The 15,205-nt window shown below is 41.5% G+C and overlaps 1 protein-coding gene across 1 annotated transcript in view; it reads right to left on the bottom strand.

The window, feature by feature from the left end:
* The window catches only part of LOC309555087 (parathyroid hormone/parathyroid hormone-related peptide receptor-like), a gene marked incomplete at its 5' end in the record, with an annotated part of 66,340 nt that overhangs the window by 14,943 nt on the left and 36,192 nt on the right, over positions 1 to 15,205 (bottom strand). The window contains 8 exons of the mRNA XM_082256914.1: positions 1,662 to 1,756; positions 3,635 to 3,701; positions 6,417 to 6,477; positions 10,011 to 10,164; positions 13,779 to 13,950; positions 14,098 to 14,192; positions 14,346 to 14,470; positions 14,584 to 14,688. Coding sequence (XP_082113040.1) covers positions 1,662 to 1,756; positions 3,635 to 3,701; positions 6,417 to 6,477; positions 10,011 to 10,164; positions 13,779 to 13,950; positions 14,098 to 14,192; positions 14,346 to 14,470; positions 14,584 to 14,688 — 874 coding nt within the window. The remainder of the gene's footprint in view (positions 1 to 1,661; positions 1,757 to 3,634; positions 3,702 to 6,416; positions 6,478 to 10,010; positions 10,165 to 13,778; positions 13,951 to 14,097; positions 14,193 to 14,345; positions 14,471 to 14,583; positions 14,689 to 15,205) is intronic.

Raw genomic sequence — 15,205 nt, 5'->3', positions numbered from 1 at the left:
GGTTGGCGATGAAGGAAGTGCAGAGCTCTCTGACTGCTGCTTCTCCCTCCACCAGGAGCCAGTTGGAGCTGTGGTGAGCACTGTGGTCCAGGAGAGGAGCGTCCTAGGAGAAGCAATCCGCAGGATCACAGTGAAGGAGGGCAGAGTGCAGGCCACTCTCTTCATACTGCCCAGTGAGTGTCACCAGAACAGGGGATCAGGATCCCTGGGTGTGACATGGAGGATCCCTGGTGTGAAAGGGAATCAAGGTCACCAGGTGTGCCATGGGGAGTCGGAGTCACCAGCTATGCAATGGGGGATAGGGGTCACCGGGTGTAACAGGGTTTCCGGGTCACCAGGTGTGCCATGAGGAATTGGGGTCCCTGGGTGTGCCATGGGGGATTGAGGTCCCCAGGTGTGACATGGAGGAACATCAAGGTCCCCAGGTGTGACATGGAAAAACATCAAAGTCTCTGGATATGATATGGAGGAACATCAGGGGCCCCTGGTGTGACATAGAGGAACATTGGGGTCACTGGGTATGACAGCATGACATGGAGGAACAAGGGGGTCCCTTGTTGTGACATGAAGGATCATCGACGTCAATGGGTATGACAGCATTACATTGAGGAATATTGGGGTCCCAGGATGTGACATGGAAAAACATCAGGGTCCCCAGGTGTGACATGGATGAATATGGGGGTCACGGGGTATGACAGCATAGCATGGAGGAACCATCAGGTCAGGGTCACTGGGTATGACATAGAGGAGTTTTTAACCCTTTCCCTTTTTTTTTTTTTTTTTTGGGGGGGCGCAACTCGCTGGTCTTGCCTAGGGCGTAAAATAGTCTAGCACCGGCCCTGACAATATGGTTTGACCAGTCTAATATGGAGAAACTCAAGTGGCACACAGAGCCCAGACCTCAATCTTATTGAATACCTTTGGGAAAAACTGCAAACCATATTTTCTGATCCAACATCAGTACCTGATCTTACAGAAATGTTCTTTTGGCTGAATTGGCACCAATTCCTACAGACAAACTTGTGCAAAACCCTCCCAGAAATTGCAGGCTTTTATAGCTGCAAAAAGAGTCCATATTAATGCTCATAGTTTTGGAAGGGAATATCCAACAAACAGAGCCAGATTTAGACCTTGGGGGGTCTGAGCCACTTCAGATTCTGGGGGCCCCTTATATACAGAGTTGATTCACATTCGTAGTGACCGTCATACATTTTTAAAATGCATAACACAACATCATTCTGAGGTCACACATGCCCACACACACACACACACACAGTCATAGTGCTCTGTGTGTGATTTGCTTGAGCCACCAAAATAGATTTTTGTGATTCAATATCAGTCCAGGTTTTACAGATGATGGTTGGAAAAATATTACTTCCCGAGATACAAAAAAAAAAAAAGTAAATTTTTTATTATACATTTTATATTATTATTATTATTATTTTCTATTATTTTCTATTTTTTTCTATTGTTTTATATAACCTTTGTATAGAGGGGCTCCTTCTGTCTGGGGGGACCCAGGGCAATTGTCCCTTTTGCCCCCTTATAAATCCGGCCCTACCAACAAGCTCAAATACAGTAGGTGGGGGATATATATATATTAAGACATATATAGAGATACTCCCTATATAAATAAAGAAGAGCATGTTTTATCCACTTACCCATATTGCTGTCGTGGGTCAAGTTTTCCAGTTGTAGTCTCCCACAGTTTTGATGCCAGTACTCTGACAATGTTGAGAAAAAGGAAGAAATTGACCTAGAAATAGACAGTTTGTATTTCTTAACTTAGAATATTGGAAGTATAAACTATGTCTCTTCAATCAGAACATCCACAGACTGCTGTCCCTTTTGTTATGAAAACTGGAGAAACATAAATTGTGTTGCCCAAAGCTTTGCATCGAGCCCAAAGATTTACAAAGAGAAAAATGGAAGCTATTTTAAGTGAACATTGTGACAAATACTGCCTTTGGTGATCTTTTTCTCAAAATGCTAATTGCCTGGCCAATATGCTGATCCAGTGGTATCGGTCCCTTTTTAAACTACTGACCCAGAACAAGTATATAGACCAAAAGTGTGAGAGAATAATGGCGCTTTTCCACTGCATGGAACCGAACGGTTCGGCTCGCTTTTGTGCTTTTCCACTGCTGGTACCGCATGGTATAGTGTAGGAACGGTTCAGTACGGTACGGCGGCGCTTTTCCACTACATGGAACCGAACGGTGCGGCTCTCAAAAACAGTACCACCTCGATTGTGGTTCCAAGAGGTACCATACCGGTACCATATCCCACAATCCTTTGTATGCAGTCACTACTAGCCACTGATTGGTCAGAGAATCGTTGTTATCCCACCCACTTAACTTTAGTACTACTTTAGTGGAAAATCAAACCGTACCGAACCGTTCCAACACCGTACCATGCGGTACCAGCAGTGGAAAAGCAAACTGGGCCAAGCAGGGCAGAGTAGAGCCGAGCCGGTACTTGCAGTGGAAAAGTGCCATAATTTTCATTATAAGCGAGCAGTGACAGCCCCATTCATTTCCCCAGTGACAGCCCATTCATTTCCCCAGTGACAGCCCCCATTCATTTCCCCAGTGACAGCCCCCATTCATTTCCCTCATTCATTTTCACAGGAATGTTTCCAAGTGAGAATGTTAAAACATTATGAAATAAAGAAAAAATAGACTGGGTGAAGGTCTCCTATTAAGGCTCTCGTAGATGGAACACATTTTGTCCAAATGGGCCAAAATTCAAGCCACGAGTGACCCTGCAAGCAGCGCCACTATCTTGGATGTGGGATTCGGCTGTGACCTCCTGATGACCAGTTTTCCATTGCAATAGGGTGAAATTGTGCGGTGCTGTGTGACTGGTCCTGCAGCCTCCTGGGAGGTGTGAGGTGTCCCAGGAGGCTGCAAGCAGTGAGAGAGAGGGCCAAAAGAATTGCATTCTCACCTAGGTGGGGACTGAGGAAGTTGGAGTGCGTACCAAAAAAAAAGGTACACGTTCCCTGAAAAAAAAAATGTGAAAACTACAGGCTGGGGGGGAGGTAAAGAATAAGTGGCACTTCAAGTTGTGGGTGAAGATTTACTTTAAGCAGTGAACATAGGCAAATTAATTCTAATTTACACTGACCAACAATACAAGTGGGCACACTAACCACTAATATTAGAGAAGACCATTATCATTCCTGTCAAACTTATTACAGAAAATCATTTTTCCTATATCGAGCAGGGGGTTGGAAAAATGTTCTGCCTTGGTTGTCAAACATATTAGGTACACTATAATATTTATTCTTTAGTTTCTACAATGCATTGATCATGCTAATGTACCATAGGCTGTACGTATGATCATTTTTTTGTAGGTGTTCCTGAAAATTGTTTACAGGTTCCTCCGGGGTAAGAAGGTTGAGAAAGGCTGCTGAACTTATAGTCTTAACTGAAAATCTCCCTATCTCTTCCCATGATGTACTGTATACACCAAAAAAAAAAACAAAAAACCACAGATGGCCATTCTCCATATTTTAAGAAAAACACGAAATAAACTGGAATTGTTTGATAATTATACTCGCATGGGACGCATACTGTTTTTTTCCATTTTGTTCCTGACATCACAGAAAATACTGTATGTTTCTTCTTACCAAAGTCGCGGCTAGAATTGGTGTCTGGTAAATCCACTTCATGTGGCCAGCACTCAGATCCCAGCACCTTGGGAAAGAGGGAGATCAGACAGTAAGTAATTCTTAAAGGAAATCTAAACCCAAAAACAAAAATGTAATATATTGCAGCCTAGCAGTGCTTAGACATGGTGGTTGCATTTGTTTTCTCTGATCAGGCTTAGAACATTTCTGAAAGTGCAGAAAAAACCTTTTGATCTTGCATTAATCCAAGCGTCTTCATAACTTTCTGTGCAGTGAACTGAAATCTCAATGTTATCAGTTCCCCCCCGCTATCTCCAGTGAACTTCCAAACCTATCCTCCCTATATAATGGACATGAGAAGAGATGTTTTCCGTCTAAATGAGGGGAGAAGCCTAGGGAGACAACACTGCTCCATCATATTTTGAGAGTGTGTGCTGTACAACAGAAAACATGCTACTGACAGGATCACTTGTGAAAAATAAAGGAACAAAAGAGCCAGCAAAAATTAAAAGAGAAGTTCAGGATTCAATAAATAAATTATACTAACCTAGGTGGATGCAGCGTCAGTCTGATGCTGCATCTGCCAAACACTGCTGATCGCTCAGCTCTCGGTCTCCAGCACTCCCTGGAGCTATGGGTTGGGGGGGCTGAGAAGCTGAGCCAACTGCCAGTCCAGGCATCTGGGTGGATCCCAACCAAATGGTCTGGATCTTTTCATGGCCTGGACCAGGTCTGTAACGTCAGCCGACAGCCAAGGGCTTTAGCTCGCTGTTGGCTGAAAACGGGTCACAGGAGTACAGAATAAGCTGAACTCCTGTGGTCCATAGGCGAAGCATAGGCAAAAATGCTTTGGCTATACTTCTCCTTTAAACTAATGCAGCCACCACATCTAAAGACTGTTAAGCTGCAATGTATTACTTTTGGTTTTTTTATTTAGACACACTTGAATATTAATTGTTAAAGAAGTGCAACGCATAAAAGTGTTAGAGTATTTTTTCGCCCATTGCAGTTATGTAGTTTTGTGCATGGTTGCTATAAAAAGTATTTTTTTTTTAATATTCTAAAAAGCATTGTGCTTTTTTTAAATTTTTTTCCTAAAGGAGAACTTCATTAACCGGTTGCCGACGGCCGCAAGTACATATACTGCGGCAGTCAGCCCCGGCCAGGCAAAGTGACGTATGGGTACGTCACTCGCCTGTCACTTGCTTGTGAGCCAATAGCGGGCGAGCGCGCACCCGCAGCGCAAAAAGTAAAAATCGCACAGGTGATCAAATACCACCAAAAGAAAGCTCTGTTTGTGGGAAAAAAAGGACGTCAAATTCGTTTAGGTACAGCGTCGCACGACCGCACAATTGTCCGTTAAAGTCACACAGTGCCGAATCGCAAAAAAAAAACCCTGGTCGGAATGGGGGTAAAATAAGTGGTTAAGAAAAATTGAACATAGACCCATCTGGTTTCTTTTTGCATTCATTGTTTTTCCATTGTGCCACCAGCAGCTGCATAGCTTTTCAAGCATCAGCATCTTTCTGGAAAGGTGGGTTTCCCTTCTTGGGTTTAGAAGGTTTTGCTCTATGATACTAACACTCTAATTCTAATGCCATGTTAACAAACTGCCAATTAGCTTTGCTCCCATTCAGTTATTTTGCTGTGTTTCTGTGGGACTTAATAACCGGTAGCAAGGTCATCATGATCAATGGAACATCCAAGTCTTCTAACCTAGGTTAGCAACAATTTTGGAGTCTGTCATTGTTGGGGCACCCTGAGGCTGGGTTAAAACATATGGGATGTGGGAACCAGCGAGATTCCTGTGCGGATTCCCACATCGCATCTCCCCTGCAAGCAGTTCACACTGCTCTCTGCAAACCGCTGTGGGTGTCAATACAAAGGTAATGACACCCCTAGATAGGTTTGCAAATCACAGTGTGAACTGTGAAATGGTGCAGGAATCGGATGAACACCCATGCTATCCGATTCCAGTGCAGACCAAAAAAAGGGTCCTGCACCATTTTGGTCTGAATGCGATGCAAATTCAGCCATACAAACTGTATGGCTGAATTTGCATTGCACAGACATCACATGTGATCTGCACAGCAATGCAGTGGGAATCATATGCAGTATCTGACATCACAATAGTGTGAACCCAGGCTCAAGCATCTATTCAGCCACTTGTGGAAAGATGTAACAAAACTAATAACTGAGTGTGATCATCCCTTCTCAACCTCTCATAGTGGATCTAATCAAGAAAAAAAAGAAACCTCTTCCTCATGATACAACAGCATCCTGGGAGTTATGCTGTCAATCACAGAAGTGCAGAGGTGAGCTCTGATGTATTATTTGTGAGGGCACCAAGCACTGGGCTGTATATTAGCTGCCCCTCCATTATATGAAGGTGAAAGTGATATGTGTAGGTATTTAGTGATTTTAACAGATCCTCATGTTAAAACAGCATTTTGCATTTCCAACATATCAGAGTTCTTAAAGTACAATTGCCTTTTTCTGAAAATGCTAGTTTCCTGGCCATTGTTCTGACCCACTGCCATTAATACTTTGAATCACCGTCCTGAAACAAGTGCACACATCACCTGACTCAGGTAAAAGTCAGAATTGCATCTCTGCATACCTACTCCAGGCCAGTGGCTTGAAGTAATAGTGAGTCAGTATGAGAGCCAGGCAGCTTGCATTTCCAGAAGTGATCAGACATGACAACCTTCAAATTTTACTTATGATTGCACTCCTTTAAAGGGAAAGGGGCAAGAGAGATGACAACACATATGGTACATACTGTGTATCTGCAAGAGACACCCGTACACTTGCCCACACAGAGACAAATACCGCAGGAAGTCCTGAAAAAGGTAAATACAGATACAATGATAAAAAAGACCATAGGAAACATGTTTAAATTTATATTTTTAGATGTGCAGTTCACTTTTTACTGGAGTCCTATATCAATAGGGAACTGACATTTGTTATTACCTTATATCCACACTTTGTTATACTGTTAGGCTAGCCATCACCAGCGAAGCTCTTGTGAATTACACGGCAATAACTAGTCACTTAGGGATTAATAAAGGAGCAATAATGAGCACTCGTGTGCAACAAAAGTAATTGTGATCACTCACAGAGATTTCTAAGCACAGTTTAAATAACTACAACTAAGCACAGTTTAAATAACTACAACTTATTAAAGGAAACCTGTAGGGAAATACGCAGGCTGCCATTGCTTTTGAAAACGTACTTTCTAAAGCTCTGCCATGAAACCAACAAACCATGCAGCTGGTAAAGTCAGAATTCTTAATCTGCCAATTTGCATTGTGTCAATGACTCAGAAAGTACTGAAGTATTCAGATCAGTATTGGTGACAGGCAACTGACATTTTTTAGAAGAAGTCAGTAATGGCAGTTACTATATATCACTCTGTAAAGGTAAAGGTGTCCAATTGGGCAAAAAAACTCTCCAAAATGACAGGAATTCCCCTTTATAGACAGTTGTCTTCAGAACTGGTGTCCTTATTGGATTATTTTGCTTTAACTTTTCTTACAATGACTGTAAAATGTTTTTTTTTTCACCATTGTCACCAGGACTAAAGAGAAGGTATCTTCTGAACAGCGGAAAATTAGCTTTAGCTATATTTCTAGAGGGGGACAAGCCCACGGGTATACAGTATTTCCAGTTACCTACATGGTTTCTCTATAGGTATATATAGTGCAGTCAGCTTCTGCAAGGGAACCAGAAAACTGGGATAGTATCTGACATGTTTAGATCAGAACTGGGGGGCATCAAGTTGGGAAAAAGCAGAAGCTATGAATATCAGATTCGGTAATACAACATTTATGTTCCCAATATTCTTTCGCCTGGCAACAAGTGTCGCTCCTGTACTTAGGTAATACCTTAGTAAGCTTACCACTCATTTATCAATGCTTTATAAAGCTAACTACCCGGCGCCCTTTAGTCAACTTCCTACGGGTGTGCAGACATGAACTGATACATCTCTGTCCTGGATGGGAAGAATTTCATCAGGCAAAATGACCGTTTTACCTCAATTGTTTTATTACTTTCGTGCCTTACCAATAGCTGTGCCATTGGCAGCTATCCAGAGATTCCAAGCAAATATTTTCAAATTTATTTGGGAGACTAAGGGTAGCTGTTTAGCATACAAGCTGATGTATTCCCCCAAAGATTTGGGAGGGCTGGAAGTTCTGGACTTTCATAAATATTATTTGGCGGTATAGCTAACCCAAATGTGCCAAATACATTCTTCCTAATATCCGCTGGATTGGGTGTCAATGGAGGCCCAAGCTTGTTACCCCATACCTATAGATTTGGTTCTATGGCTCCCTCCCAGACATCATAAAGTTTTAATAAGCCCAAACTTTTCTCACTCCATGGGTTTATGGGATTCTTCCTGTAGGAGGTGGCCCCTTTGTTCTCCTCAAATTCAATTTGCTACCCTCTTTAACAATCCTTTGTTCCCACCAGACCTGCAATATCAACAGTTTAGTTGGTGAATGGACAAGGGATTATATCGAATAGGCCAATTTTTTGATTGTAAGGGCACATGTTCTTCATCGTATTTTGTGCAGCATCTATAAATGCCACCCTCAGAACATTTTCAATTACAACAAATTCTGCAGTATTTGCGCTCTCTTCAAAAACAGAAGTCACACAAATGATATCTGACAATAGACACTTGCAACCTACATTGCAACGAGGGTGTATTTTGATGCTGTATAAACTATTTGTTGCCCCATCTGCTAAATTGTCCTATCAACTGATGTGGGGAAAAATACTTTAGACCCTGCGAAGCAGATTGGCCAAATTGGAACACTCGTGTTCATAAGAGTATTATGAATGTTGTCTTGGTAAAAGAAAAGTTTAAGGTTTATTCCAGGTGGTACCTGGTACCAGACCACCTCCCAAAAATGTTTCCAGGAGTCTCACCCTTTTGCTTTCGGGGGTTGTGGACAGGTGGGAACACCCTTCCATATCTGGTGGACATGCCCTAAGGTTAGACTATTTTGGGGAGGCGCTCACTCCTTGATATATTCGGTCACAAGGGTTAATATTGTTAGGGATGCTTGGATCGCGCTGTTGAATATATCAGTGGACGCCATCCCGAGACATACACAAACATTAATTCACTTCATATTTTTAGCAGTCAAGATAGCTGTTGCAACGGCCTGGAAGAGTCCAGTAATAGACTTGGTCCCATTGAAACGCAAGTTTACCTGGATAATTCTCAATGAGAAAAAGTTTCCAGTGGGATAGACAGACACTTTTCGAAAAAGTTTGGAAACCCTGGCTCACTTATTTACAAGTACCAGATGTCTAATGGAAACAAGATGTGTAATCTATGGGAGCTTCTAGATGGACAAGACTCTCTTCTCGTTTTTTTCATCTCTCTTTCCATTCCTTTTTTCCTTCTTTTTTCCCTTTCTTCCTTCCTCTTTGTCTTTCTTTGTATTTGGCAACAATGCTGTTAATCATATGGTATTACGATTCACACCTCTCTAACAGGTATTTTTATTCTGGTTCTATTACCATTGTTCCGAAATGTGTTGTATACTAACATTGTAATCGGTCTTATTTTTTATACTTCTTAAAGACGTTTATAACTTTATTATGAAAAATCAATAAAAAGCGATTGAAACAGAACTGGAGGGCATCAGAAATAGTGTCAGTTCTCACGAGACAGTGTTGCCAAGGGGATGTCCTAGCATTCTTCTGCCATTCTGCTACTCGTTCTTCCTGTGTTAGCACCTGCATGCTGCAAACCCCAGGAGCCATGCACCTGTTCTGCACTCCAGGTCAGGATCTGCCGAAATCCCTGCTTTACCAATCTCAGGTTCTCTCCTTCCAGTCACAGTTCTTGCAGCTCTACCAGTTATTTCCCTGCACCTGTCAGACACACATTGGCACTCAGAATGGCAGATTAGTTATATAACCTCTGGTCCCGTCTGCTCCCTCATTGTTTATATCAGCCTACCCTACACCAACATTGTGACCAGCAGATCAGCAGAGGACATTTCTTCATTACTGCTTCTAAAATTAGTAAATGTTCACACTTTTTTTATGAGCAGTTGTACCTATTATTCCTAGTGCTAGGTGTTTGTTTTCTATATGTTTACGTAGTTATGGACCTTCCCAGTCGATTGTTGTTCGCCAAAGGTTGCTTGTTTTATCAAAGCATTTTTTCTATTTATTAAACTTTGGTTTGGCCCTCAACAATAGACCCAGTAATGTGACCTCTCATGTGGTTTCACAAACATGCAGAAAAAGGAACACATGTCACTCATGAAAAATATCTGCCACATTAAAAATTACCAAATAACACTTTGTCCTCTTATATATCCCCTTAAAACTTCACCCGTAATCTCACCCCAGCCAATGATGGTGAGCGCCCAGAAGTAGCTGCGGTCGGACAGGTATGCCATGAAGATGAGGCTGTGCAGATAGAGACCTTCCACTAGGATCCAATAGTGGTTAGTGGCCAAGAAGTACAGGAAGAGGGTGACCGTCACCTTGCAGCCAACCTATGGCAGAAGACAAACAGACTGATTTCTTCCAACAGGAGAAGAGAAAATGTGTATAGATTCAAAATAACCTTTTTTTACTGCTGTGAAATGAAAACACTTGGATGCTTGCTACAAGCATCCTTTTTTTTTACTGCTGTGAAATGACAACACTTGGATGCTTGCTACAAGCATCCCAAAATTCCCCCTTCTTTCACAATTTGTAGCTCAGTACTATGGAATATATTTTTCGGAAAAAAAAAAAAAATCTGAGCCCCTGCCTTTAGACCAACCCATACTACCCTGCCTGCACCTCATGTCAATTCCCTATTTTCCTGGGTGCCAAGAAGCCTCAAAGATTATTACCAATCCTTTTTTTTTCATTTATTTGAAGTATACCTGTCATAAAAGAAACACTAGGAATGCCATGGCTGACATCCTCTTAGATTAGGGTTCAATACTTTTGGAATCATTAACCTGGAGCATGTATTCAGATAGGCAATGTCCAAATAAACAAAGCCCCTATCTGCATACTTGTTTTAGGTCAATGGCTCAAAGTATTAAAGCCTATGGAGTCAGGCAACAAGAGGTCAGCAACAGCAGATTCCATGTACCATGACAGGTTTTCTTTAAAGAAATATTTCAGCTTTTCTTGCAGATCTGTGTATAAAAATATTCAACTAATTCATCAACAGATTTTCCCATTCCATCAGTTTAGAGTTAAACATGAATGATGGCTTATTTATTGCTTTCACTTCAGCGTGCACGGCAATATGTAACGCATTTAGCAGAACTGTTTTTTTATATAACTGCATCCAATGCATGCATTTGTGTATGTATGTGTGTGCCAGGGGCTTTAAAAAAATGTTTTGTTTTTTATTTTTGTGGTCTACAATATAATGGTAGGACCACACTGGCCCCTCCAGGTAAGGATTGGTGAATATGTCACCAACATTAAGAAAGGTTTTAAAGGGCATAGACCTTTAAAGACAGTTTGCTTCCTACCATAGGAAAGACCCTTCTTCCTTGAAAATGATAGAAATCAATAAATTCACTCCACATTGGAGTGGAAGTAACAACAAAAGGGAAATCTCACACCTGGAAACACAGTGGATATATGACATGAAAGTATATGCCCCATTTAGATTAAATGTAGAGTGGGATGTTTTACAAATAATAGTTTTTTTAAATAATTAAAAAAAAATATTAGCTTTAAGTATTGTCTGTATCAGAGAGATGTACAGGGACTCCTCCTGATAATTATATATTTTTAATTTAAATATATCATTTAAATTTTTTATTTTTTATTGATTTATTTTTTGAGGATTTGTTATGCTTTTGCTGGGCTATAGGCATTTTATTGTAGTTAGGTTTATGACCACTAGATAGAGCTAGTGGTGGTAGCTGAGTCTTTTCGTTTTAAAGTATTCATTTCTTTTTTTTTTGGTCATAGTTTATGAGATTGTTTTTAGAGTAATTAGCTTTTTTGCCCATCCCAACAATAATCAAATATATTACCATAATTGTTGAAGAATGAGGGAGGAGTGCCGCTTTGCATCCAATCTGGTAATATCCTTTATATTGTGTATCTATGGATGCCACTGGCTGTTTTCCAGACCCCTGATAAAATTGGTTGCGATGAAACGCGTTTGAAGGAGCTAGCAGTGACATCATCACGCGTGTGGGCTAAATGCGGCAGATTTTTACTTACATGCTGTTTCTTATATTTCTCCCTTTTGTGAGAGTAAAATTTGAACCTAATATACTGGTTTGAGTACTTCACTATGTGGTCCCCTTTATGTTTTCCTCTATGACGCTATGGTATGAGTGAGACCAGGCTGATTGCTTTCTGTGGGTCCTATGACTGGCACTGACCAGGCAAGCTGAGGCACCCTGGACTTCTATTATCAAAAGGGCTATTATATCCTATGAGCTAGGTGCCAATTCCTTCAGTAAGGAGTGTGTGCACCTAGCGGTGAGGGAAATAAAGAGCTGGCACCCTGGAATTGCATTGGAATTCATTGATGTACAGTACTTTGATGGACAATTGTTTGGCACTTTGTATTTGTGTTTTTATTGAAGCGCAATACTTTTACGAATATTTTATGGCACTTTACACTTGTAATTTTTTAATGATTTTGACACTTTTTTGTACACATACTTTATGAATATTTGCACTGATTCCAAGTGATGATTTTGCATGCAAAACTTACACTGAGAGCAAAGTTTTTCTTTCAATTCCTATGATTCTTATGTAGCACCCTCCTCGATAGGTGCTAGGGAAAGTATATTTTTTTTGCTCTGCCTGCTTATCAGGAGAGCCTGATCGATAATTAGGCCTGTTGCATGTGTCCATGTGTGATTCACCTGGTCTGAGGGAGTGTCCCCACTGTATCCAATAGGGGGGCATGTTGGACAGTGGAGGAAACCCAGCCAGTGACACACGGACTTTTGTAACTATCTCAGTGGGTTGGCACAAGCAGTGGTGCATCCTGGGGATACATTATAAAAGCCAAGGGCACATGTGACAGGGTGTCTTTGGGTGGGAAGCCAGGTCCCAGGAGGAGGGTGACGGCTGTCTCTCCTCCTGTCAGTATGGAAGATGGTCATAGGCAGTTGGCCTGGTGAGCTAGAGGTGTGGTGCTGATCCGGAAGGTACAGTGGATGCTGATAAGGGAGTTGAAGGCAGAAGCAACCCAGGGAAAAACAGTGTCCTTAATACCGGGAAGCTTGCTGGGGGTCTGCCCAGGAAGGGGACCACTCTAGCAGAATGTCAGTGGACAGGAGTTCAGCACACACAGCAAGAGAGAAAGGGGGTGCCAAGTTAGACCCTGAAGAGTAACCAAAACAGGAGTTCAGATTATTTTACTTCACTTCAGTGGCAAGGTGAAGCAGCGGCCTTGCCGCACACACTACAGTCAGTTGTCCTCAGAAACTGTGCATAGTTCTAGTTGGAGTATCCCACTTATTCCTTCTCCCATCCCAATTCCAAATAAAACACAACAAAACGAAATCCCCTGGACTGTTCATTGACTGAGCCAAGGGCTTAAAGTGATAAGTTTAATAGACTTTTGCTATCTCTATGTGTCCAATCTCCGTTTGTTGCTGATATTTTTTAAACTTTTTCTTTTTTACTTAACTTTTTTGTTATCTATGGTTCTGAATGAAGCTGATCAAGAACGGTACTATCCAGCATTCAAATCACTTCCACCTGAAAGCCAACAGTTAACTTGACAAGTATACAAGTAAATACCCCACTGCTGCCAACTTAGGTCTTACATTGGTGGCAGGCTGGCAGCAAAAGGTTAAAGGCTGGCTTCACACCTATGCACTGTGGTAACAAGCTGTCAAACCATCAAATGGCTGGTGTCATAATTGATCATGTGTGCAGCACCATGGCAATTGCAGATAAAACAGAGGCTAAGATGCTAATTTTCTTGGCTGTAAAGGATAGGAGGGTTTAGTTCAGCTTTAAGGAGCTCTAGAAAAAGAGTGTCAGGTGATTTAAATTAGAATGGTATAGAAAAGCTCAGGAGTCAATTATTCTGTACCCTATATAATAGGTCATGTTGGTGGGCCTGAACACAGACAGATTTTCGTTTGGGTACTTACAACCACTTAGCATGCTGACTCACCCACTGGAGCTCTGATGCCTTAGCCAGTGCAATCTCACCCATTTCATCGTCTATTACCCCCTCATCCTCCCTGGAATATAGCACTGCATCTTTCAGGAATATGCTCCCTGCCCGGCAGATGAATGAAGTGAAGAGGTGGATGTGGATGTAATTCCGAGTACAATGCAAGCGCCTACCACAATGGGGAAAAAAAACAATACAAACAATTCACAGGTCAACAGGTGTTAATGAAGGATGGCTATAACACAAAAGTTCTTTTTAATGAGATATATACATGGTTAGAAGATGAAAATTATGGTTTTATAAGCTAAGATCTTACTTGAAGTAGCAGAGTATACAGAGGGCAATCAGAAGCGTAGCCAGAGAGACTGAATATCCTATAGTGTATATTAGCCGTAGACGCTCAAACACTTCCTGTAGAAAGATGCAATTTACTTATAATGTCTACTGACCCACCCATGCATGTCTTAGCCAAGATCAATTTTGTAAGCTACATTTTAAAAGCACATCTAGCTTGTAATTGCCTGTTATTCATTATTTTGCCAGTTTTTAACAGTAGCTTCATACCTTCTCTTGGGTCCTTCTCCCTGGACTGACCAATGTGAGGCACTCACTGTAGTTGGCCCAGGTCCTATTAATGCCTGGTGCCTGAAACCACATGCCAGAAGAGCCACATTTTCTATGGGCAAATCCTGAAATCATTGCCAAAAAAAGATATCTCAGAACAATAAAATTGGATGTGTGAAGATCCTAATATTGTTGAGTTTGCAGCGTCTTTGAGCCCAACTATTTATGAAATAGTCACCTTGGTGGTTGAAGTCATAGATGTGTTCTGGGCAGGGAACTGAAACCAACTGGTTGGGAGATCCTTGTGGCCAGCAGGTTATTCCATCCCATTGTGGAGGGCACCCTTAAATAATAAGATACACATACTGAGAATAGGTAATAACTTGGTTACATCCTGGCCTATTGGTTAGCAAAGCTGCAGGACCCAAGTTCTGATTTTGGTTACCGAGCCCCTGTCCGTATAGAATTTGATTAGGTTAGCATTAGTTTACCCTTTTATTTAGTGGATAACTATACTGTTAATACAAGTATCCTTTATCCTTTAAATGACACCTCAGCAACTGCAAGTTTTATACTTACCCCACTCCTGTCCCCACTCCTCCATGATTGTTGTTGCTGCAGAGGTCTCATGGCAGGACTTTTTTCTACCGCACATGTGCAGAAAAAGCAACATTCATTGCTATAGCAAGGTCCAGTTGGCTGCACAGTGAAAATTTCCAAGGAGCAAAGACAGGTAAGGGAGGTAATTTAATGGGTAACTACAAACTGCAGTTATCCTTAAACCTTTACTGTCACGTTTATTTCCACACTAACCACTTTAAACACTAGACATGTGTCTACTCACTCCCAATCAATAACCA

The sequence above is a fragment of the Pelophylax lessonae genome (assembly GCF_965119305.1).
Source record: "Pelophylax lessonae genome assembly, chromosome: 4".
Lineage (NCBI taxonomy): Eukaryota > Metazoa > Chordata > Amphibia > Anura > Ranidae > Pelophylax > Pelophylax lessonae.
The sequence above is the reverse complement of the archived record's forward strand: the minus strand, read 5'-3'. Positions and strand labels throughout refer to the sequence as shown.